The sequence below is a fragment of the Macaca mulatta genome, chromosome 19, assembly GCF_049350105.2.
Source record: "Macaca mulatta isolate MMU2019108-1 chromosome 19, T2T-MMU8v2.0, whole genome shotgun sequence".
Classification (NCBI taxonomy): domain Eukaryota; kingdom Metazoa; phylum Chordata; class Mammalia; order Primates; family Cercopithecidae; genus Macaca; species Macaca mulatta.
In genome coordinates, this window is record NC_133424.1 from 19,747,761 (window position 1) to 19,773,244 (window position 25,484).

At 53.7% G+C, this 25,484-nt stretch overlaps 2 protein-coding genes across 15 annotated transcripts in view; both read right to left on the reverse strand.

The window, feature by feature from the left end:
* MEF2B (myocyte enhancer factor 2B) overlaps positions 1–4,445 on the reverse strand; it is a 28,847-nt gene extending 24,402 nt beyond the window's left edge. Inside the window, 1 exon segment of one of the 4 annotated variants that reach the window (NM_001205199.2) lies at positions 3,213–3,297. The gene's annotated coding sequence lies outside the window, so the exon portion shown is untranslated. 4 annotated transcript variants of the gene reach the window in all.
* Positions 1–25,484, reverse strand: part of BORCS8 (BLOC-1 related complex subunit 8) — a 26,751-nt gene continuing 1,267 nt past the window's right edge. The window contains exons 2-7 of one of the 11 annotated variants that reach the window (XR_013408513.1): positions 20,698–20,810; positions 19,837–19,901; positions 15,877–15,987; positions 13,053–14,093; positions 11,729–12,756; positions 1–66 (exon numbers count right to left, since the gene is read on the reverse strand). Coding sequence is in view for 10 of the 11 variants with exons in the window: in XM_077975682.1 (XP_077831808.1) it covers positions 11,350–11,453; positions 14,018–14,093; positions 15,877–15,987; positions 20,698–20,810 (404 nt within the window). In the remaining variant the exon portion in view is untranslated. 11 annotated transcript variants of the gene reach the window in all.

A 25,484-nucleotide genomic window follows, 5' to 3' on the forward strand; every position in this document is an offset into this window, starting at 1 on the left:
AACATGACAAGACCCCATCTTTATTTATTTATTTTTAATTAGCTGGGCACAGGCCGGGCACGGTGGCTCACTCCTTTAATCCTAGCACTTTGGGAGGCCAAGGCGGGTGGATCACCTGAGACCAGGAGTTTGAGACCAGCTTGGCCAACATGGTGAAACCCTGTCTCTACTAAAAATACAAACATTAGCCGGGAATGGTGGCACGCACCTGTAATTCCAGCTACTCAGGAGGCTAAGGCAGAAGAATCGCCTGAACCTGGGAGGTGGAGGTTGCAGTGAGCTGAGATTGTGCTACTGCACTCCAGCCTGGGCAACAGAGTAAGACTCTGTCTCAAAAAAAAAAAAAAAAAAAAATTAGCTGGGTATGCTGGTGTGAGCATGTATTCCTAGCTCCTCAGGAGGCTGAGGCGGGAGGATCACTTGAGCCCAGGAGGTGGAGGTTGCAGCGAGCCAAGATCACACCATTTTACTCTAGCCTGGGCAACAGAGCAAGATGCTGTCTCAAAAACCAAAAGAAAGAAATAAAACAAAAAAAACCTCTTCCAGAAGGCCAAACACCCAGCATGTCTACACTCATTGCACCCAAGTTGCCGTGAACAAATGTTTTTAATTCGTCTTCCCTTCTTCATTTGCATTTTCCAGATGTCCACCTGGTTGGGTCATAGTTTAACCAAATAAATCATTCGTTGGGATGGGAAAGCCAAGACTGGGTTCAACTTGCTCGGTTCACAGGAGCGGCCACAAAGTTCAGAGAGGGGCAGCCACCTGTTGGGGGGTCACACAGAGAAGAGGGAGAGGAAGCTGGGCCCTGCGCCCCCGGCCTCTGTTCTCTTCGGGGGCTGAGGCATGGCCTTGAGCTCCATCCTTTTTCTGAGGGGCCTAGTGTTACTACCTGACCTCAGCCTTCCCTCCTGCAAACCAGCTTCCTGCTCTCTCAGGTGATAGCCCAAGATCCTAAATGTCCTGAAATTCTGTCTGCTGGAGGCCAAGCTTCCCTCTTTACCGCACAACAGGCAGGAGACATGAGGGAACAAGCCTGCCTTTTTAGAAAGCCCCTTTCACCTCTGGAAATCAGTCCTCAGGCACTGGTCCTCCGAAGTCGAAATAGATTTTTGTATCCAGTTTCCTTCACTCCAAGAGTCTGAGAGTTCTTGTCCCTAATGCCCAAGGTCCAGGGGCCCTACCCTTTCCCAGGGATGATTCTTGGCCAGGCTAGTCTGAGGCCTTTATTATTTTTTTGTTTCTTTTTCTTTTTCTTTTTTTGAGACGGAGTTTCGCTCTTGTTGCCCAGGCTGGAGTGCAATGGCATGATCTTGGCTCACTGCAGCCTCCACCTCCCGGGTTGAAGCGATTCTCCTGCCTCAGGCTCCTGAGTAGCTGGGATTACAGGCGTGTACCATCATGGCCGGCTAATTTTGTATTTTTAGTAGAGACGGGGTTTCTCCATGTTGGTCAGGCTGGTCTCAAACTCCTGACCTCAGGTGATCCGCCCCGCTCCCCCCACCCCCAGCCTCCCAAAGTGCTTGGATTACAGGTGTGAGCCACCGCACCTGGCCATTTTTTTTTTTGTTTCTTTTCTTTATTTTTATTTTTATTTTTTTAGAGACAGGATCTTGCTCTGTCACCCAGGCTGGAGTGCACTAGCTCAGTCATAGCTCACTGCAGACTCGAACTCCTCGGCTCAAGTGATCCTCCTGCCTCAGCCTCCCGAATAGCTGGGACTATACACGTAAGCCACCACACCTGCCTAATTAAAAAAAATTTTTTTTTGGACGGACACGGTGGCTCACTCCTGTAATCCCAACACTTTGAGAGGCTGAAGCGGGCAGATCACATGAGACCAGCCTGGCCAACATGGTGAAAATTAGCTGATCATGGTGACACATGCTTGTAGTCCCAGCTACTCGGGAGGCTGAGGCAAAGAATCAATCACTTGAACCCGGGAGGCAGAGGTTGCAGTGAGCCGAGATTGAGCCACTGCACTGCAGCCTGGGTGACTGAGTGAGATTCCGTCTCAAAAAAAAAAAAAAAAATTTAAGCCGGGTTCAGGGGCTCACGCCTGTAATCCCAGCACTTTGGGAGGTTGAGGCGGGTGAATCATTTGAGGTCAGGAGTTCAAGACCAGCCTGGTCAACATGGTGAAATCCCATCTCTACTAAAAATACAAAAACTAGCCAGGCAGTGGTGGCACATGCCTGTAATCCCAGCTACTGGGAAGGCTGAGGGAGGAGAATCGTTTGAGTCTGGGAGGTATAGGTTGCAGTGAGCCAAGATCACCACTGTACTCTAGGCTGGGCGACAGAATGAGACCCTATCTCAAAAAAGAGGAGAGAGAGAGAGAAAGAAAGAAAGAGAGAAAGAAAGAAAAAAAGAAAAAAAGATGGGGGTCTAGCTATGTCTCCCAGGCTGGTCTCAAACTACTGGGCTCAAGTGATCCTCCTGCCTCAGCCTCCCAAAGTGCTGGGATTACAGGCATAAGCCACGGCGCCCGGCCAGCTATTTCTGACTAATTGGGTCTGCAACTAGGGGTTAGGGTGGCCAGGGACCCAGGTCGCCCATATCTGCAGCCCTGGACCCCAAAAGAGACAGGGAGTGAGGACTGTGACCATGAAAGTAATGCTGCCACCACCTTGTCGTGTGCTAACAACCACACGGGGATGTGACTCTTGTTCCTGTACCCAAGTCCTAGGTACAGTCATTGAGGCAGAGGGAGGAGGGTTGGCCCAGGCAGCTGTTGCTCCCCCATTCCAAGGTTTATGCCTACCGTCCTGCTGTGACAAACGAGTGTACACCCACAGAAGGAAGGCATAGGGTTGTGCGCAGGGGACGCGCTAATGCTAAAGGAGTGCACACCAGGAGAGAGGGACATCGCATGCCACATCATAGAGCTCACAGACACATAATAGGGCCTCCCTGCATCACGATTTTGGACACACAGCTAACTCTCCAACTCCCCGACTCACACCAAACCTCAGACGCAGAGCCCTTGGACACACAACTTCCAGACCCACACACCTCAGATACACACCCCTTGGAGACACAACTCCCTCCTACCACAACCTCCGGGACTCACAACCCCACGACACACACCCCTTTAGACACACACCCCACCCTGGGACGCCCAGCAGTACACCCGGACCTCCAAAACCCACCTAGCCCGCAGAAGCCGTTCAGAGGACACCGCAGGAGCCTCAACGCGATATGACACGCACCTGCTCGGCCTGAGCCCTGGGACGCTGGGCGCACGGACCCGCGGCGGCCGCACGAAGATCAGGGGCCCGCTGCCGCAGGTGCCTTGGGAGCGGGCGGCCCTGCCCCCGGGAGCTGATTGGGCGTGACGGGCTTATTTGCATAGAGGGCGTCACCCTGGAGGCGGCGATGGGCGGGCACTTGGGCGTGGCCCCGCTCCGGGAGTTCATGGGCCTGGGACTCAGACGCGAAAGGATGCTGGGGCCCCAGGGGTGGGGGCGCGGATAAGGAAGAAGCAGGACGAAGGGAGGGGTCTGGATCAGACTGGCCAGGCTTTCCCCGCCCTCACTGGGCGCCCTTGACCTTACTGCCGACCCCTGACCCTACTGTGACCCTAACCCTAATTCTAAACCTGTTCCTAACTCGGCCCAACTTGCCTGGATTAATTCCATCCTGAGCGAAATAGAACTCCGATCCCGGACCCCGTCGACCCGAGGAACCAAGCCCTTCTCGCAGGCAACGCTGACCTTCGCGCTCACTAGAATGGAAAGACTGCAAGACGGGGCTCTGGGGTCGCCTGTGTGGCCTCACTCAACTGTGCCTCCCGGGGCCAGATACGTGCCCCCACAGGGAGTGACAGACCCTCCGCAGCTACTGGTCCCTCAACCCCGCTCCGCCTGCCTCTCCACAGTCCAAGACAACCACAATGCTTCCACCAACCACGCCCCTCTCCCTCCCTCTTCCCGCTAGAGGCTGTTTTCTAAACTTCAAAGGTCAGTTGTGAGGAGCCTTCCAGATTGGACCCCAGCCCAGATCTCTAAATCTACCCCTTCCCCTGGGATTCCAGCACAGGCCAGACCCACAGGAAGATCAGAGCGGGGGTTGGTGAATGTATCAATGTGAAAAGAATTACAGGATAAAGATGGCCCTGGGCTGGGCACCACCTCCCCCCACCCCCGCCCCGCCCCGGGTCTGAGGTAGGGAGGGGATCCATGCACTCCCCTAGCCCTGTGGGGTCAGTCTTGGGCCAGAGGGAGGGATGGGAGGCTGGGACAGGCCAGAATTGGGGCAAGGGCGGTGCCAGAGGAGTTAGGGAGGGTTTCTTAGAAGAGGGGGCATTTGTGCTGGGCTTTCAAGTATGTGTAGGAGTTTGCCACTAGGAGAAAGGTTTTTCTTGTGTTTTCCTTCAAGGCAGGATCTCACTCTGTTGCCCAGGCTGGAGTGCAGTGGCATGATCATAGCTCACTGCAGCCTCGACCTCCTGGGCTCAAGCAATCCTCCCAACTCAACCTCCCCAGAAGCTGGAACTACAGGCACGCCACCACCAAGCCCAGCTAATTTTTTTTGTAGAGAGGATGTCTTATTATGTTGCCCAGGCTGGTCCCAAACTCCTGGGCTTGAGATCCTTCTTCCTCGGCCTCCCAAAGTGCTGAGATTACAGGTGTGAGCCACTACACCAGACCTGAGAAAGGCTCTTTCAAGAGGGAAAAGCACTTGCAAAAGTGCAGAGGAAGAAGAGCACAGAACATTCTCTGGCCGGGGGAGATGAGGAAGGTGAAGCCAGAACAGGGGGCGGGGGTGAAGAGGAGGGGCAGATACAGGTGGAGAGCAGGGGGGCTGCAAAGCTGCCTGTTGTCCATCTCCTCCAGAGAAGAGAGGGACTGGTCCCCCAAACTCAGGGGGAGGCATGTGGCAGATGCTGGAGTGTGGGGGACACTGAGACAGGGAACAGGGCGCCTGGGAGGCTCGTGTCTCTCCCCACCCCTCAGTTTACCCATCTGTGACATGGGCAGTGTGGGCCTCTAGTCTGAGCACAACTTTTCTTTGGACATAAAAACTATAGAGTTCACACTGTGTTATCAGGGGGTCCTTCCTGTCCCCATCCAGTGCCCAGTGCCACACACTCAGGTGTCCTAAGGACACACCAGGGCCTGGGCTAGGCTGGGGGCTTCTGCCTCCACTCCATGGTGCAGAACAAGGCTTGGGGAGTGTGGCGGTGGCTGGGGAGCCCTGGGCCCCCGGAGGGCTGCTCTGTTTACCCGAGGCCGCCCGCCCGCCTCTGATGCAACAGGCAGGCTCTGGTTACGTGAGGCCGGCAGCTGGGCCAGCTCTGGGGGAAGGGCTAGCCCGGCAGAGCGAAGCTGGCTGGGGCTGGCCCTCATGCACCCCGACTTCCCAGCCCCCTTCTTCTGGTGGGCACCATCTTGTTATTCATAGTCTGTCCCCTGTCCTTTTGCCTCTGTTCCTATCCTATACCGTCCCCAACCACTAATTGTGTCCCCTAGCAGGGCCCCCAAGAGTCTTAACCTCATTCTTCTCAGATGAAGGGACACCCTTAGCTGCTAGGGTAAGAGCTGGAGAGTAGAGGGGAAGGTTGTGAGGAGGAAAGGATAGAAGGGGCCAGAGTGGGTGGCGAGGGAGAAGGGTGACCTGGGAAGGGGGTCTGGGAGATGGGGGAGGCGGTGGGTGGGGAATGGAGGAGAAGGCTGGGGTGGGAGGCTTGGGGAGGTGAAGAAGCTGTCCCCACTCTCCCTCCTCCAGATTCTCTCCCCTCTCCCAGGGGAAGGCTTTGAAGGACCTTCCGTGGCAAGGACGTATGGCCCAGTGGGTAGGGAGGGCCCCCGAGGTTAAAGAACACCGAGTCCCCCAACACTGTGCCGCCCACTCACTGTGTGACCTCAGGATGGTCACTGCACCCCTTGGGGCCTCCTTACTCATGTGACAAGTGCGGATAGGCTGGGCGTGGTGGCTCATGCCTATAATCCCAGTATTTTGGGAGGCCAAGGTGGGTGGATCACTTCAGGCCAGGAGTTCGAGATGGACCTGGCCAACATGGCAAAACCGCATCTCTCCTAAAAATACAAAAATTAGCCAGGCATGGTGGCACATGCCTGTAATTCCAGCTACTCAGGAGGCTGAGGCAGGAGAATCGCTAGAACCCGGGAGGTGGAGGTTGCAGTGAGCCAAGAGGAGCCCTCAAGGTCCACCTACTATGTTCCCTCCTCCAAAAGCCTTCCTATCCTCTTACCATTTAGGATCCTTCCACCTCCCCATCCTTGCTTCCAGCTTAGCACTGATCCAGAGGGCGGGGTGGAGTGTGTGGCTGGTTCTGTCTCCCCCAGCCTGGGGGTTTCTTAGGCCCGAGCCCAGTACATGGTGGCACCAAAGGGGTGCCTCCATGGGTTTTTCTTTTTGTTTTTTAGAGACAGAGTTGCTCTGCTGCCCAGGCTGGAGTGCAGTGGTGCAATCATGGCTCACTGCAGCCTTGAACTCCTGGGCTCAAGTGATCCTCTCGATTCCACCTCCCAAGTAGCTGGGACCACAGGAACGCACCACCACACCTGGCTGATTTTTAAATATTTTTTGAGGTGCACCGGGTGTCTCACTTGCTGCCCAGGCTGGTCTCGAACTCCTGGGCTCAAGCGATCCTCCTGCCTTGGCCTCCAAAAGCGCTGGGATTATGGGTGTGAGCCATTGCGCACAGTCTCCATGGGTTTCTTGAAGAACTAAAGAATCTCAAAGAAGGTCTAAGCAGTGAAAGGGAGTGGGGGATAAGCCTGGGGCATCCAGAAGCCTTGTTCAGGGATACAATAGGGCTTTAAAAAAAAAAAAAAAAAAAAAAAAGGCTTTCCAGGGTCCTGAGTGTGCAGGACTCTCCAGGAACCCAGAGCAGGTCTGAAATAAAAACAAGGACTCAGACCAAGGGCTAAGGACAAAAACCCAGCAGAAGTCTGATTCTTGTCCTGACCACTGTGGATGAAGCAGGGGGCAGGTCGCTGCCCTCTATGGGTCTCCTTTTACCCCATCTGCAGATCAGGGTTGGGATCCTTTCTTGGTGATCTCCAGCCTCGGGAGCGCTACGCTCTTGTTTGGATGCCCCATGGCACAGAAAGCTGTCTCTTCTAGCTGCCCACCCATCTCTGGAGTTCTGCCGGAAGTAAATGCTTTTTTTTTTTTTTGAGACAGAGTCTTGCTCTGTAGCCAGGCTGGAGTGCAGTGGCACAACCTCCGCCTCCCGGGTTCAAGCCATTCTCCTGCCTCAACCTACCAAGTAGCTAGGATTACAGGTGTGCACCACCACACCCAGCTAATTTTTGTATTTTTAGTAGAGATAGGGTTTCACCATGTTGACCAGAATGGTCTTGATCACCTGACCTCGTGATCCACCCGCCTTGGGCTCCCAAAGTGCTGGGATTACAGGTGTGACCCACTGTGCCCAGCTGGTTGCTTTTGAAATGGAGTCTACCTCTGTCGCCCAGGCTGGAGTGCAGTGGCGTGATCTCGGCTCACTGCAACCTCCGGGGCTCAAGCGATTCTCCTGCCTCAGCCTCCAGAGTAAGTGGGATTACAGGTGGGCACCACACCCAGCTAATTTTTATATTTTCAGTAGAGACGAGGTTTCACCATGTTGGCCAGGCTGGTCTCCAACTCCTGACGTCAAGTGATCCGCCCACCTCGGCTTCCCAAAAGCGCTGGGATTACAGGTGTGAGCCACAGCGCCTGGCCAGTAAATGCTATTGAGGGAGCTCTAGGAGCCCCCTTGCCCTCCACCCTGACAACGGAGGCTGCGAGCTCTTGTTCTCAGAGCCCTCTGGCCTCTCAGAACCTGTTTGCTCTCTGAAAAATGGGAGCGACAGCATATAGAGTGAAAAAGGGTGGAGGGTCACAGTGTGCCCACCGGGGCCAGCCAGGACTGCAGACAATGACCGCTTGGAGGCCGAGCTTCTCGCCAACGCTTTGCCTCTTGCGCCCCCTGGCGGCTAGAGGGGGCGGGGGCGCCCTCCAGGCAAAAAGGACTACGGAGCATTCAAATGAGATGCGAATTAACCAGCGCCCCCACAAACCCTGGGACTTGGGGTTACGAGGTGTCTGAAAACCCAGAGTCCTGATCAGACCCCTTTTATTTATTTATTATTATTTTTTGAGACAGAGTCTCACTCTGTCACCCAGGCTGGAGTGCAGTGGCTCCATCTCGGTTCCGTTCACTGCAACCTCCGCCTCCCGGGTTCAAGCGATTCTCCTGCCTCAGTTTCCCAAGTAACTGGGATTACAGGTGCGCACCGCCACACCCGGCTAATTTTTTATATTTTTGGTAGAGATAGGGTTTCACCATATTGGTCAGGCTGGTCTTGAACTCCTGACCTCAGGTGATCTGCCCGCCTCAGACTCCCAAAAAGCTGGGATTACAGGCGTGAGCCACCATGCTCGGCTTTTTTTTTTTTTTTTTCTTTTTTTTAGAGAGAGAGACAGGGTCTCTCCATGTTGCCCAGGCTGGTCTCTAACTCCTGAACTCAGGGGTTCCTCCAGTCTTGACTTCCCAAAGTGCTGGGATTACAAGCGAGCGCCACTGCACCCAGCCTAGACTCCTTTTAAGAGAGATGACTGGGCCGGACGCGGTGGCTCACACCTGTAATCCCAGCACTTTGGAAAACGAGGTCAGGAGTTCAAGACCAGGCTTGCCAAGATGGTGAAACCCCGTCTCTACTAAAACTACAAAAATGAGCCGGGTGCAGTGGCAGGTGCCTATAATCCCAGCTACTTGGGAGGCTGAGGTAGGACAATGGGAGGCTGAGGTAGGAGAATGGCTTGAACCCGGGCGGCAGAGGTTATAGTGAGCTGAGATTGCACCACTGCACTCCAGCCTGGGAGACAGAGTGAGACTCCATCTCAAAAAAAAAAAAAAAAAAAAAAAAAAAAGAGAGATGACTGTTAGTCGCTGGTTGAGGTCACATCCAGAGGTTGAGTGACTCAGCGCCCTAGAAGGGTCTGGTGGGGTCCCCCACACCTGCCTCCCTTACCCCCAGCTCCTAGTGCCCCAGTCTTCCTAGGCAGGTCCTGGGAGGCAGGCGATAATTCCATTCTGCTGCCAGTTTCTCCTGAAGGTCTGAGCAAGACAGTGCTGGACTGTCTAGCTCACAAATACCCATCAGTGTTTGCTGGATAAATGGTGGCATGGAGGACAGATGGACATTGAGAGATGCCTTCAGAGCAAGTAAGAAGGGAGAAGGACTCTGGAGGCCACACACCAATCAGGGCCCTAAATGGGGTGGCTTTAGGCGGCTCCTCACTCCTAAGCTGAGTGGGACAGTGGAGAGGTGGTATAATGGCAGAGGCCCCCCAGTGTGCCCTAGGAGGAGGAGAGGTAGGGCTGAACCCTCTTTCCAGGCCTTCAGACACCTTGACAGGCCCGATGTCCCAGTAGGATGCCCTCTGTCTTCCCTCGGGGCACCCCTGCTCTTCTCACCCGTCTCCATCAACCACCCCACAGTGCCAAGATGAGGGACCCTCCCAGAGTAGTGGGACTGGAACCTGCCTCAACCCCAAACAACTCTATCTGACCTCCCTAATACATTGTACTGGAACAAGGGATTCTGGGGTAACACAGCTGGCCTTGGAGATGCATAACTTGTGGAGGCCTGGTCACCCAGGCTTGGCATTCACAGAGGTCAGTGCAGGCCCTTCTGCAAACAGCAGCAGAAACGGACTCAAAGCCATTTTGGCAAAAATCATAATTCAGGTGTCCATGAAACCGAAGAAATGAAATTGGCTAATGTCAGGTACAGTTGGATCCACAGCCCCAGGCAATGTTCTCAGGTCCCCCCTGGAACCCCCTCGTCCCTGCCCGTTCCCATCCACCCAGCTCAACCTTCCTGATGCTCCCGGTAGAACTCCCAGGAAGGCCTCTCATTGGGTCACGTGTCCATCTCGAACCAATCACTGGGAACCTAGGACACAGCAGCTCTGATTAGCCAGGCCGAGGTGCAACATCCACCCCTGGAACTAGGGGTGGCCTCTCCATGTGGCCTGAACCTGGGGTGGGCATCGCTGCTTGAGGCAGAATGCAGGTTGGGAGGGCAGATATGCGAGTGTCCAGCTTAGCCTGTAGAGAAGGTACAGTCCAGCCTTCCTTATCCAGATGAAGAAAGGGAGAACCAAGGCTGGGTGCGGTGGCTCACGCCTATAATCCCAGCACTTTGAGAGGTTGAGGTGGGAGGATCACGAGCTCAGGAGTTTGAGACCAGCCTAGCCAACATGGTGAAACCCCATCTCTACAAAAACTACGAAAAATTAGCTGGGGGTGATGGTGTGTGCCTGTAGTCCCAGCTACTTGGGAGGCTGAGACAGGAGGATCACTTGAGCCCAGGAGGCAGAGGTTGCAGTGAGCTGAGATCATGCCACTGCACTCCAGCCTGGGTGACAGCCAGATCCTGGAAAAGAAGAAGAGAGGAGGGGAGGGGAGAGCACCCAGAGAGGGCCAGCACCAGGTAAAAGAAAGAAAAGAAAGAAAGGAAGGGAGGGAGGGAGGCCCAGAGAGGGCCAGCGCCAGGCCTATGTCACACAGCACATCAGAGGCAGGCAGGGCTGGGACCAAACCAGGCCGCGGTCTGCTCTTCTCTGACTGTGCCTTTTGTGTGTGTGTGTGGTGGTCGGGGGTCGGGGGGTGCAAAGTCTTGCTGTGTCACCCAGGCTGGAGTGCAGTGGCGCCATCTTGGCTCACTGGAACCTCTGCCTCCTGGGTTCAAGTGATTCTCATGCCTCAACCTCCTGAGTAGCTGGGATTACAGGTGCCCACCACCATGCCCGGCAGAGCCTCTCTTTGTCCATCTGTATTTGGGGGTGAGACCTGCTTTTGGGGGCTGTCTGAGGATAAAATGAGATGACCCCTGTGAAGACTTTAGCCCAGGGCCAGGGACTTGGTAGGTGCATAATCAGGATTTTTTTTTTTTTTTTTTTTGAGACAGAGTCTCGCTCTACCGCCCAGGCTGGAGTGCAGTGGCCGATCTCAGCTCATTGCAAGCTCCGCCTCCCGGGTTCACGCCATTCTCCTGCCTCAGCCTCCTGAGTAGCTGGGACTACAGGCGCCCGCCACCTCGCCCGGCTAGTTTTTTTATTTTTTAGTAGAGACAGGGTTTCACCGTGTCAGCCAGGATGGTCTCAATCTCCTGACCTCGTGATCCGCCCGTCTCGGCTTCCCAAAGTGCTGGGATTACAGGCTTGAGCCACCGTGCCCGGCCAATCAGGATTATTTTGATGGCAGTTATTGGTCCAAGGGTCGATGGGGGGCCAGTAAGAGTCCAGGAGCAGTAAGCCACTTCTGGGAACATTGACGGCTGGGCCTGGAGGCTCGGGGCAGGCGCAGGAGGAGGGTGCTGGCCGCACTCATTCAGTCTTCAGTCTCTGCTTGGCCCAGCTTCGGTCAGGCTGGCGAGCGGGGACGAGGGTCAGGGTGGTCAGAGAGGCAGACTCAAGGCATGAGGCGGCACCTGAGGGATGAACCTGGGCCAGGCTAAGGTGGAGCTTGGTGGTCAGAGGTCTGGGTGGGAATCCTGGCATTTCTGGGCATGGGCGATGACCCTGGGCTGGCTGCCTTACCTCTCGGGGCCTTGCTTTCCTCTTCTGTAAAACGGGGCAGTGCTTAAGGTCCTGGGACTGGAGAGGAGGGGGATAACTTGACCCTGTGAAGGTCACTGATGACCCCAAGGGGTGCAGTTTTGGGGGAAAAGTGGGAATGAAAGGCTCTGAGGCCAGGTGCAGTGGCTCATGCCTGTAATCCTAGGACTTTGGGAGGCCAAGGCGGGCAGATCACCTGAAGTCAGGAGTTCAAGACCTGCCTGACCAACATGGTGAAATTCCGTCTCTACTAAAAATACAAAAACTCATCGGGTGAGGTGGCAGGAACCTATAGTCCCAGCTACTCGGGAGGCTGAAGTGGGAGAATCGCTTGAACCTGAGAGGCAGAGTTACAGTGAGCCAAGATCGTGCCACTGCCCTCCAGCCTGGGTGACCAGAGCAAGACTCCATCTCAAAGAAAAAAAAAAAAAGAAAGAAAGAAAGAAAAAAAGAAAGGCTCTGAGATGGGGCATGGAACTGGTGGTTCTGGGGAGAGGAGAGGGACTCCACAGGGACAAAGGTGGATGAGACACAGAGCAATCCTGCCGGGGAGCAGCAGCGGAGGGGACAGCAGACGCTGGGGAGTGAGGAGGGCAGACGGACAGTGACCTTGAGGCACACAGTAGGAGTGACCAGGGTGTGGGGGATGGGACTGGGGAGACAGAGGCTAGGTTGGGGGTATGGGTAGGGCTGCTTAGGGCAGTAGGCTGTTGACCCCCTCAGGCAGCCCCTCCTGCTTCAGGCCCGCCAGAAAGCTCCCAGGCCACCCCTCAGCCTGTGGGATTCCTCACCACCCCACACCCAGAGCTAAGCCTGCTATGAACAGGTGCTCAGGAAGTGTGCATCAACTGCCAGAGGTACTCAATAAATGCATGCTGCCTGTGGTGTCCATTAAGTGCTCTCTGATTGACTGCAGTGCCCACTAAGTGCTCTCTGACTGGACACATGAATTCAGCTGCCTCTGGGCTCTGGGGCTACAGCTTGAAAGGTGTACAGAGGCTTTGTCTCCACCTGCCTCCTCTCGACCTCTGAGAGGGCTTCCATGGCACCAAGGACAATTACAGTGCCTGGCCAACAGGCAGAGGCTTGGTAAGTCCCCGGGGCCCCTTCAACCTGCCTGCGTCTGCCCATCACAGATATAGAATGGTGACACATCAGATCTTTCCTGGCACCACACTTTCTTTTTTTTTTTTGAGACGGAGTCTCGCTCTGTCGCCCAGGCTGGAGTGCAGTGGCGCGATCTCGGCTCACTGCAAGCTCCGCCTCCCGGGTTCACGCCATTCTCCTGCCTCAGCCTCCCGAGTAGCTGGGACTACAGGCGCCCACAACTGCGCCCAGCTAATTTTTTTTTGTATTTTTAGTAGAGACGGGGTTTCACCGTGGTCTCGATCTCCTGACCTTGTGATCCGCCCGCCTCGGCCTCCCAAAGCGCTGGGATTACAGGCGTGAGCCACCGCGCCCAGCAGCACCACACTTTCTAAGCGTGGTCAGCCATGCCTCCCATAGCTCCCGCTGCACTTGTATGGTCCTCTCCCATCTGATCCTGGGCCTGGTCACGTGACTGGCCTCAACAGATGGGCCACCCACAAATGTGAAACCGGCACTCTGCATGGAAGCTACTCTCCTGGCTCCCAGCCACCAGGAGAAACCCAGGCTGGCCTGATGGGGAGGCCACGAGGAAAACCTGATGCCTGCTGCCAGCAGTCCTGGTCAAGGGCCCCCGACTATGCAGCTGCAGCTGAGCTCCCATGAGCACCGCATGGGCGAGCCCCAGAGAGAGCAGCAGAACCACCTAGCTGAGCCCAGCCCAAAGTGCAGAATAGTGAGTAGATTAATTACTGGGGCTGTAAACCACTAAGTTTTTGGATGCTGTGTTATGTAGCAATAGCTGACTGCTCCAAAGCACATCCATCACTATGCCCTGCCCCCTCTCAGTCACCTGATGAGCCACCTTTACAGAAAGGAAATGCAGAGACCAGAGAGGGGGATTAATTTGCTCGGTCACACAGCAGTTAGGCAGTGGATTGGTGGGGAGGTCCCAGAGATAGGTGGGTAATTGCCCATGCTGGGCTCTGCCTGAGAGACTGTGCATGGGTAAAGCAGGCTGCTGGCATGTGGTAGGATAGAGGAAATGTGGGCTCCCCTCTCTGTCTTGGGGGGTAGAAATCTCTGGGACTAGCATAGGGCCTATGGCCTGAAAAAGAGAGAGGAAGGTGGCAGAGAGAGAGTGGGAAAGATGGGCTGACATGGTCCCTGAGCAGCAGGGTGGAACATTCTGGACCCACAGACACCCCTCCACCTGCCACCTCTGAAACCATCCCACAAGCCCAGTGAGAAACCCCAAGTGGTTAGACAAGTAGGTGCCTGGCTGACTGCCAAGCGGGTGGGTTGGTTAGTTCAGAGCAGAGAGAGGCTTGTGGCTACCCTCGGCACTGACCTGAGTTGGCGGAGGCTGGGGTGCCCTGAGTCTCTTCCAGGATCAGGCTGAGGAGGGCGGGGGTGGTTCCTCCGGGCTGGAACAAAACACGTGCAGCATCCATGAGGCCAAGGTCAGAGGCCACAAGGCTTGCTCAGCTAGCTGGAGTGCATGTTTGGGTGACACTCTGGTCTCGGAAGACCTTTGGCTTGAGCTTCTGGGGCATCCTCCTTAAAAGTAGGGCGAGTGGCCCAGGTGCTGTGGCTCATGCCTGTAATTCCAGCGCTTTGGGAGGCTGAGGAGGGTGGATCACCTGAGGTCAGGAGTTCCAGACCAGCCTGGCCAACACGGCGAAACCCCATCTCTAGTAAAAATACAAAAATTAGCCAGGCGTGGTGGCGTGCGCCTGTAATCCCAGCTACTTGGGAGGCTGAGGCAGGAGAACCACTTGGAACCCAGAGCGGGAGGCTGGAGTGAGCTAAGATCTTGCCAGTGCACTCCAGCGTGGGCGACAAAGTGAGATTCTGTCTCCAAAAAAAAGTGACAAATGGCCGGGCCCAGTGGGTCACGCCTGTAATCCCAGCACTTTGGGAGGCTAAGGCGAGAGGATTGCTTGAGCCCAGGAGTTTGAGACCAGCCCAGGGAAGGTATCATGACCACGTTTCTATTTAAAATATATACGTATGTTTTTAAAAGTGGGACGAGGCACTCCAGAGGCCACATCTGGGACTCATTCACATAGGACTGGGCACTTCAAACCCATAGGGCTTACAGAGAGGTGTTAGCAGCAACTCAAGCTGCTACTAATGTCTTTCAGGGGCATGTTGCGTTTTTGAAACAGCAGGCACAAACAGGGCATATAAAAGCATTTTTGGAAACCCTGAGTTGATAGTAAGTGAAGTCTAGTTCCAACTGCCAACACCAACCCATGGCAGAAAAGCCCAATATCGCTCCTCTTCAGATGCAAGAGAGCCCAGATAAACCCTTCATGCTACCCTTTGAGGGAAGATTGCTACACTCCCATTCTTACACATACACTCAAGTGTTCTTTCTGCAATTCTCGTTGTTTTAGTTAAGCAACACAGATGCTTTCTTTTGCATAGCAGGGGACAGGCCTGCCAGAACCCTAATCTGTGGAAGCCAGACACATCCCAAGGCGATGTTCCTGCCCCCGGCACATGAGTGTGTGTTTATAAGCGTATTTATTAAGTTATAATGGGAAGAAAAAACAAAAAGAAGAGCTACTCTTCAAAAACTCTATTTCCAATGTTCAAGCACTGTGAGTGCTTTTTGTTTTCAGACCGCTGGTCCTCGGCTTGAAGCCTCCCTTGGCTCTGGGTCATGGGACAGGGAGAGGCCCCTGCCATCTCCCTGGCCCCATCTCCCCCCAGCTGGCCCGCTCCAGCCATAGAAGCCTTCTTGGTGCTTCTCGAACACTCCCAGGGAACCCAGCCCCAGAGCATCTGCCCTCACCACTGCCCTGTGTGGAACTCCATCTGCCCCCAGATCGTCTCTGTCTGCATGTCACTCACGCCACCTCCCAGGAGGGGCCCCGTGGAGTTCTTCACAGCACATCTGACATGCTCTTGTCTGCCATGTTTACCTGGTTGTCGTATGTCTCCTTGTGAGCCTATCTGTCTTGGTCACTGCTATGTCCCCAGCACCCAGCCCAGGGCCAGGCACACAGCAGAGCTCAGGACCTGGGTATTAAGTGACTGAACTCAGGTTATAGATGCCACAGGACAAGAGGAGGTCACCAGACACCAGGACAAGAGGAAAGAGAAAGTTTTCTAATAAGCGAGAAGCAGTGGTTCCCAGCGCAGCTGAGACAGTCCTTGCGGCTGAGAGTGGCAGTGGTGGCGGGCGGTCCCAGGAGCTACCTGTGACCCTGCGCACTGGCATTCATATGGTCCCGGATGCTGATGGCCTGTTTGAGCAGACCCTCCACGCTGCGGAAGTAGACGCTGCTGTCCACCAGGTTTTTCACGGCGCTGAAACGGGAGGACAGGCCTGGTCAGTGCCCCGGTCCTGCAGGTAACTGTCTCACGCCCCAACACTAGAGGTCACCACCAGAGCTCGGTGGGTACCTTGGTGATTCTGTGGGTCTCCCCGAGGACTCACAATGGGCTTACATTTTAGATTCCCCTGCTATGACTAAATGATGTCTATGCAACACAGCATATTCACTTATCTGCCACTGAAACATCTAATGTTTTGAAGGAGGTATCAGTGTATAAAGATGTCATAAAAAGTATCTCAGTCGTGGCCGGGCGCGGTGGCTCAAGCCTGTAATCCCAGCACTTTGGGAGGCCGAGACGGGCGGATCACGAGGTCAGGAGATCGAGACCATCCTGACTAACACGGTGAAACCCCGTCTCTACTAAAAATACAAAAAACTAGCCGGGCGTGGTGGCGGGCGCCTGTAGTCCCAGCTACTCGGAGGCTGAGGCAGGAGAATGGCGTGAACCTGGGAGGCGGAGCTTGCAGTGAGCCGAGATCGCGCCACTGCACTCCAGCCTGGGTGACACAGCGCGAGACTCCGTCTCAAAAAAAAAAAAAAAAAAAAAAGTATCTCAGTCGTTACTACTGATAATCGGGGTGTAAAAAAAAAAAAAAAAAAAAAAGGAAAGTAAAAACACCTGGCGCAGTGGCTCACACCTGTAATCCCAGCACTTTGGGAAGCCGAGGCGAGTGGATCACGAGGTCAGGAGATCAAAACCATCCTGGCTAACACGGTGAAACCCATATCTCTACTAAAAATGCAAAAAAATTAGACAGGCATGGTGGCGGGCACCTGTAGTCCCAGCTACTTGGGAGACTGAGGCAGGAGAATGGTGTGAACCTGGGAGGCGGAGCTTGCAGTAAGCTGAGATCGCTGCACTCCAACCTGGGCGACAGAGCGAGACTCCATCTCAAAAAAAAGAAAGAAAAGGAAAAGAAAAATCTGATTGGATGTGGTGGCTCAGACCTGTAATCCCAACACTTTGGGAGGCTGAGACAAGAGAATTATTTGAGCCTGGGAGTTTGAGACCAGCTTGGGTAACATAGTGAAGTCCCATCTCTACAAAAAATGTAAAAATTAGCTAGGCATGGTGGCACTCGCCTGTGGTCCCAGCTACTTAGGAGCCTGAGGTAGGAAGAGCACTTGAGCCCAGTAGGTCAAGGCTATAGGGAGCCGTGATTGCGCCACTGCACTACAGCCTGGGTGACAGAAGAAGACCCTGTCTCAAAAAAAATAATAATACATAAAATTAAATTAAAAAGAAATACACATTTCATTATAGACAAATGCTCGCTGGCCTCCCGCCTAGCCCAGTGATGTCTGGGGCAACATCTGTGGTGATGAAAATGTTCTTCATTCATTGAGATGGCTGAGAAGCACTTGGAATGTGGCTAGTGGGACTTGAGAGCTGAATATTTACTAGTTTTCTTTCTTTCTTTCTTTTTGAGACGGAGTTTTGTTCTTGTTGCCCAGGCTGGAATGCAATGGCGCGATCTCAGCTCACTACAACCTTCACCTCCTAGGTTCAAGCGATTCTCCTGCCTCAGCCTCCCGAGTAGCTGGGATTACAGTCATGCACCACCACGCCCCACTAATTTTTGTATTTTTAGTACAGATGGGGTTTCTCCATGTTGGTCAGGCTGGTATCAAACTCCTGACCTCAGGTGATCCTCCCGCCTCGGCCTCCCAAAGTGCTGGGATTACTGGTGTGAGCCACTGCGCCCAGCCTCATTTTCTAATTTTAAATTTTTTTTTTTTTTGAGACAAAGTCTCACTCTGTTGCTCAGACTGGGCACAATCTTGGCTCACAGCAACCTTCGTCTCCTGGGTTCAAGCGATTCTCCTGCCTCAGCCTCCCAAGTAGCTGGGATTATAGGTGCCCACCACCACACCTGGCTAATTTTGGTATTTTTAGTAGAGATGGGGTTTCACCATGTTGGCCAGGCTGTTCTCAACTCCTGGCCGCAAATGATCTGCCCACTCGGCCTCCCAAAGTGCTGGGATTACTGGCGTGAGCCACTGCGCCTGGCCTGATTTCATTTTAATGAGTTAAAATGAACTGTGCTTAGCCACCCATGGCGTAGATTCCTGGATTAGATGCCACAGCTAGAGGAAGAAAGCACAGGTTTTTTTTTTTTTTTTCCTTTTTTTTGTTTTTGAGACGGAGTCTCACTCTGTTGCCCAGGCTGGAGTGCAGTGGTGCGATCTCAGTTCAGTGCAAGCCCCGACTCACACGTTCACGCGATTCTCCTGCCTCAGCCTCCTGAGTAGCTGGGACTACAGGCGCCTGCTGCCACACCCAGCTAATTTTTTTGTATTTTTAGTAGAGACAGGGTTTCACCGTGTTAGCCAGGATGGTCTCGATCTCCTGACCTCGTGATCTGCCCGCCTCAGCCTCCCAAAGTGCTGGGGTTACGGGCGTGAGCCACCGCGCCCGGCCTCTTTTTTTTTTTGAGACGGGGTCGTGTTCTGTTGCCCAGGCTGAAGTGCAGCGGTGCAATCTCCACTCACTGCAGCCTCAACCTCCCAGGCTTAAGCGATCCTCCCACCTCAGCATCTCGAGTAGCTGGGACTAGAGGTGTGTGCCACCAGACTCGGCTAGTTTTTGTATTTTTTGTAGAAATGGGGTTTCACCAGGTTGCCCAGACTAGTCTCAAACTACTGGGCTCAAGTGATCCTCCCACCTCAGCCTCCCAAAGTGCTGGGAGTACAGGCGTGAGCCCCTGCGCCCGGCCGTATTTCTTTTTTCTTTAAAGAAGAGGTCTGGCTGTATCACCCAGGCTGACCCTGAACTCCTTTCAAGGCATCCTCCCACCTCAGCCCCCTGAGTAGCTGGAACTACAGGCGTGCACCACCATGCCCAGCTCTAGAAACTCCTATTTCTTTTCTTTTCCTTGAGCTAAGGAAGATACTGTCTGTCTGGTCATACCTTGTCCCACCAAGGGGGCCAAGGCTGCCAATGGCAGAATGCTGCTCCAACAGCAGGGTTTCTTGTCTAGGCACCTTCGCCCACACAACCAAACAGCAACACACCAGGGGAACTGCCAGGAGCATCGTTCAGCCACCACCAAAATGACCTACAGCCCATGTCAGGGGCGAACAGCATATCTGTGCAAAGTCGAGGAACTTCCAAGGCCAACTGGGCAACCCAAGCAACCGGAATAAGGCTTGGGAATACAGTCATGAGGAACAGAACCAAAGCGCAGGAGGCAAGGGTTCAGTAACAAAAAGAAACACCAGCCGGGCGTGGTGGCTTGCATCTGTAATCTGAGCACTTTGGGAGGCTGAGGCAGGTGGATCACCTGAGGTCAGGAGTTCGAGACCAGCCTGGCCAACATGGCGAAACCCCATCTCTGCTAAAAATACAAAAACTAGCCGGGCGAGTTGGCAGGCGCCTGTAGTCCCAGCTACTTGGGAGGCTGAAGCGGGAGAACTGCTTGGACCTGAGAGGCGGACGTTGCAGTGAGCTGAGATCGCACCACTGCACTCCAGCCTAGGTGACAGAGTGAGACTCTTGTCTCAAAAAAAATTTAAAAATAAACAGCCTTATCTGTGCTTTGGGCTTCCCCCTGGCTGCCATCTACCCCACTGGCCCATCTGTGGTCCTGGCTGTGGGACAGAAATGCTGGTCCTTGGAAGCATCTTCCAGAATCCTTATCCCCGTCTTCTGTGGCAGCTGGGGAGGGGCTCAGCACAGGGAAGAGATCCACCTGGGGCCCTGGCCAGGTTAATCGTGGTAGGGTGGGGCTTACTGGGCAGATGGCTGGGATGCCTCTGAACGCCCAGGAGGCCAGAGCAGCAGAAGGTGGCCCTGCAGCGGAGAGGCTGTGGCGCTCACCTGCAGGCGTATTCCACAGTGTAGATGGCTCCCTGGCTCTGCTCCTCCCAACGCTGCATGTCTGCCTGTAGGGGGCGCAGGAGATGTTTGGCAAGGGAGGCCACCCCCACCTAGAGGGCCTTCCTCCCAGCTCTCTTGGTTGGGGCTCCCCTGAGCCCGCAGGGTGGATGCAGAGAACTTTCCTCCTGCAATTTCCTTCCCTCACAGGTCTGGGCTTTCTGTGAACACCTGGCCACTATGCCTCAGGGCCTTTGCACAGGCTGTTCTCCCTGCCTGGCACACCCTTCCCTTAGATCATCAGACGGCTGCCTCCTTGCCACGCGGGTCATAACTGTTACAGAATAGTATAGTTTGGCTGTGTCCCCACCCAAATCTCACCTTGAATTGTAGTTCCCATGATCCCCGTGTGTTGTGAGAGGGACCGGGTGGAGATAACTGAACCATATAGGCAGTTCCCCTCATCCTGTTCTCCTGATAAGTGAGTTCTCACGAGATCTTGTGGTTTTAAAAAGGGGCCTCCCCCTTCATGGGGCACTCATACTTCTCCTCCTGCTGCCATGTGAGGTAGTACGTGTTTGCTTCCCCTTTTGCCATGATTGTAAGTTTCCTGAGGCCTCCCCAGCCCTGTTGAACAGTGAGTCAATTAAATCCCTTTATAAATTACCCAGTCTTGGGTATGTCCTTATAGCAGCAAGAGAATGAACTAATAATACACACATCTTACCACCTCCTTCAAAATCTACCCCAGATCTGTCCACCACGCCTCCGACCTGGCTCTGCCACCACATGCCTCCTTACTGGTGTCCTAGCCTTGACTCCTGCCCTGACAGCCCCTGCTCCTCCCAGCAGGCCCCAGCTCACCTTGTGCTGGGCCAGCTCGGGGAGGGAGCGACGCACGTGCTCCTGCAGCCGGTACAGGGCCACGGACGGCTCGTTGGCCAGGACGTAGACGCTCTCAGTGAACTTGTCCGTGACTGGATACAGGGTCCACAGGTGGTAGGGGTGGGGCGGGTGTGGGGAGACAAAGCATCAGCCTCCTCATTGCTCAAGTGTTGAGTCCAGCCAGAGCAAAGGGGGCATCTGGTGTATCCCTCAGCAGCTAGGTCACCCCTAGCCCATGACAGGCTGGAGGAAGTGGTCACGGCAGGGCTCACTCAAGAGGACATTAACGAGGCTGGGTGCGGTGGCTCACGCCTGTAATCCTAGCACTTTGGAGGCTGAGGTGGGCAGATCACCTGAGGTCAGGAGTTCAAGACCAGACAGGCCAACATGGTAAAACTCATCTCTACTAAAAATACAAAAATTAGCCAGGCATGGTGACGGGCACCTGTAGTCCCAGCTACTCTGGAGGCTGAGGCAGGAGAATCACTTGAATCTGGGAGGTGGAGGTTGCAGTGAGCTGAGGTCATGCCATTGCACTCCAGCCTGGGCAACAAGAGCAAAACTCCATCTCAAAAAAACATAAAAAAATAAAAAATTTTAAAAAGAGGACATAAATGAGAGGACATAATGAGTGATGAGTTCACAAGGAGTAAACTTTTTTTTTTGGAGAGTCTTGCTCTGTCATCAGGCTGGAGTACAGTGGTGCAATCTCGGCTTACCACAATCTCCGACTCCCTGGTTCAAGTGATTCTCCTGCCTCAGCCTCCTGAGTAGCTGGGATTACAAGCACGCACCACCACGCACAGCTAATTTTTATATTTTTAGTGGAGACAGGGTTTCACCATGTTGGTCAGGATGGTCTTGATCTCCTGACCTCATGATCTGCTTACCACGGCCTCCCAAAGTGCTGGGATTACAGGCGTGAGCCACCGTGCCTTGCCAGCTTGATTGAACTTTTTTTTTTTAGAGACAGGGTCTCGCTCTATTGCCCAGGCTGCAGTGCAGTGGTGCGATCACAGCTCACTGCAGTCTCGAAACTCCCAGCCTCAAGCCATCATCATACCTCAGCCTCCAGAGGAGCTAGAACTACAGGTGTGAACCACCATGCCTGGCTAGTTTTTTCATTTATTTATTATTATTATTATTTTTTTTTTTTTGAGACGGAGTCTCGCTCTGTCGCCCAGGCTGGAGTTCAGTGGCTGGATCTCGGCTCACTGCAGGCTCTGCCTCCCGGGTTTACGCCATTCTGCCTCAGCCTCCCAAGTAGCTGGGACTACAGGCGCCTGCCACCTTGCCCAGCTAGTTTTTTTGTATTTTTTAGTAGAGACGGGGTTTCACCGTGTTAGCCAGGATGGTCTCGATCTCCTGACCTCGTGATCCGCCCACCTTGGCCTCCCAATATTATTATTTTTTGAGACGGAGTCTCACTTTATTGCCCAGGTTGGAGTGCAGTGGCACAATCTTGGCTCACTGCAAGCTCTGCCTCCTGGGTTCACGCCATTCTCCTGCCTCAGCCTCCCGAGTAGCTGGGACTACAGGTGCCCGCCACCACGCCCAGCTAACGTTTTATATTTCTTAGTAGAGACGGGGTTTCACTGTGTTAGCCAGGATGGTCTCGATCTCCTGACCTTGTGATCCGCCCACCTCAGCCTCCCAAAGTGCTGGGATTACAGGCGTGAGCTACCGCGCCTGGCTCATTTTTTAAAATAGAGACAAGGTCTTGTTATGTTGCCCAGGCTGGTCCTGAATTCTTGGTCTCAAGTGATCCTCCTGCCTCGGCCTCCCAAAGTGCTGGGATTATAGGCATGAGCCACTGTGCCCGGACCCCGGTGAACTCTTCTCATGTTTCCCTCTCAAACCCACTGGTAGTGGACATTGCTGCCTACTGCACTTCCCGGCATTCTTTTTGCCCCCGTGACCACACCGGGGACTCTTCTTCAAAGCATGCCCACAGGACCCGAAAGTACCTGGAAGTTCACATCCCAGGAGGCCCTCAGCTGCCACTCACCAGTGAGGGATATGAAAACCTGTGTCCCTCGCTGGGCACTGGAACAACAACCTGGAGCCTAACTTATCCCCCTGGGCTCCTGTGCAGGCCCAGGCTGAGGCCTCCCTCTGCGGATTTTACCTGAGGTGCCCCTCACTCAGCCTCCTCACCAGCCAGCCGTGCCCTGTTTCCCCTTCTCCCCTGCAGATGTCTCCTGATGAAATTTTTTTTTTTTTTTTTTGAGACAGAGTCTTGCTCTGTTGTCCAGGCTGGAGTGCAGTGGCACAATCTTGGCTCACTGCAACCTCCACCTCCTGGGTTCAGGTGATTCTCCTGCCTCAGCCTCCTGAGTAGCTGGGATTACAGGCACCCGCCACCACGCCTGGCTAATTTTTGTATTTTTAGTTGAGATGGGGTTACACCATGTTGGCCAGGCTGGTCTCGAACTCCTGACCTCAAGTGATCTGCCCACCTCGGCCTCCCGAAGTGCTGGGATTATAGGAGTGAGTCACTGCGCCCGGCCCTGATAAATTAAGTGCACACAAATCATTACAGGGTCTGCTTCAACAATGGCATTCCCAGCCAGCCAGCAGGGCCCGCCTTTCCTGTCCTATCCTTGGGCAGATCCTAATGGTTCTAGCTTCACCTGTTCTCACTATTATACCACACTGCCCGCATGGGTCCAGGCACAGCCAGGAATGGCCATCTCTTGCCTGGATGCCAGACCCACCCTCTCCCTGGTCTCCCTGCTTCCCCTCCTGCCAGTAGTCCAATCTCCATGCAGCAGATGAGGTGAACTCCAAATGAACAAACCATCTATTCCCACCCTTGCTTTAAACTCTCCCATGGCTCCCACCTGCCAGAGAATAAAATCCACCTTTCTTGCTATGGCCCATGGGGCCCTGCATGTTCCGGCTGCTGCTGACCTCCCTGCCTTTCTTGCCCTCCATCCCTGGCTCTTCGTTGGACCTCCCAGCACTGCCCAAAATAACTTTCTCACTGCCCAAGAGGACGAGGTAGGAGGATCACTTGAGGACAAGAATTTGAGACAAACGCCGGGTGTGGTGGCTCACACCTGTAATCCCAGCACTTTGGCAGGAGGATGGGTTCAGCCTAGGAATTCAAGACCAGCCTGGGAGACATGGTGAAATCCCACCTCTACAAAAACGTACAAAAATAAGCTGGTCATGGTGATCTATACCTGTAGTCCCAACTACTCAGGAGGCTGAGGTGGGAGGATTGCTTGGGTCTGACAGGTGGAGGCTGCAGTGAGCCATGATCATACCACTGCACTCCAGTCTGGGCAACAGAACAAGACTCTATCTCAAAAAAATAAAATAAAATAAAATAAATGCCTGTATGTGACCAATCGCTCCTTTATTCATTACAGCAGAGCTCTGAACACTCTGTCACCTCAGAGCCTTTGCACCTGCTATTCCCACCCAGAGACATCATTCCGTCACTGGCTCTCCTTCATCCCTCAGGTCTGCTCAAATGTCGCCTCCTGCGCAAGACCCTCCCTGACTACCAAGCTTAACAGATGTCCCCTCCACCTAATTCAGGAGCTTGGCATTTTGTTCCTTTCTTTTAATACCAATTTCAACTGATTAGGTTACATGATCACAAGAAAAGCTAAAAGCTTGAATTTGGGAGAGCAGGGCTTCTCTGAGCCTCAGCTTCCTCATCCGCAAAAAAAGAATAACAGCACCTGCCTCAAGGTTTGCTACGGAGATGAATCCAATGCCATCACCAGGGTGATTGCTCAGGAGAGAGAACCCAGGCATGTCTGGGAGTCAAAGGAGGCTAACACGAGTCTCTCCATCTCACCACTGTGCCTTGAGTGGCAGAGCCCAACCTGCCACCTCCAAACTGTGTGACCTCTTACCAGATAAGCCTCCTCACTTTGAATGTGAGCATAACAGCCAGGGGTGATGGTCCATGCCTGTAATCCCAGATGTTTGGGAGGCCGAAGCAGGAGGATCACCTGAGATTGGGAGTTTGAGACCAGCCTGACCAACATGGAGAAACCCCGTCTCTACTGAAAATACAAGATTAGCTGGGCATGGTGGTGCATGCCTGTAATCCCAGGTATTCGGGAGGCTGAGGCAGGAGAATCGCTTGAACCCGGGAGGTGGAGGTTGCAGTTAGCCATGATCATGCCATTGCACTCCAGCCTTGGCAACAAGGGTGAAACTCCGTCTCAAATAAAAAAAAAAAAAAAAAGAGGAAAGTGAGCATAACAGACAGGGCATGGTGGCTTATGCCTCCTACTCTTGCCTTCCGTTATCCATGGTTCCTGAATCTGTGGATTCAAACAACTGTGGATGGAAAATACTCAGGAAAAAAAAAAAAAATCTACAAAGTTTCAAAAAGCAAAACTTGAATTTGCCCTACACTAAGCACTTCTTTGAATCCATGTGAATGAAGTGATGTGTAGGCCTGTATTATGTACTCTAGATGTGAGTAATCTAGAGGTGATTCAAAGTATAAGGGATTAGCTGGGCGCAGTGGTTCACACCTGTAATCCCAGCACTTTGGGAGGCCAAGGTGCGCGGATCACTCGAGGTCAGGAGTTCAAGGCCAGCCTGAGCAACATGGTGAAACCCCGACTCTACTAAAAATACAAAAAAATTAGCCGGGCATGGTGGTGTGTGCCTGTAATCCTAGCTACTCAGGGGGCTGAGGTTGCAGTAAGCCGAGATCCCACCCCGCCGCGGCACTCCAGCCTGGGTGACAGAGCGAGACTCTGTCAAAAAAAAAAAAAAAAAAAAAATTAAAG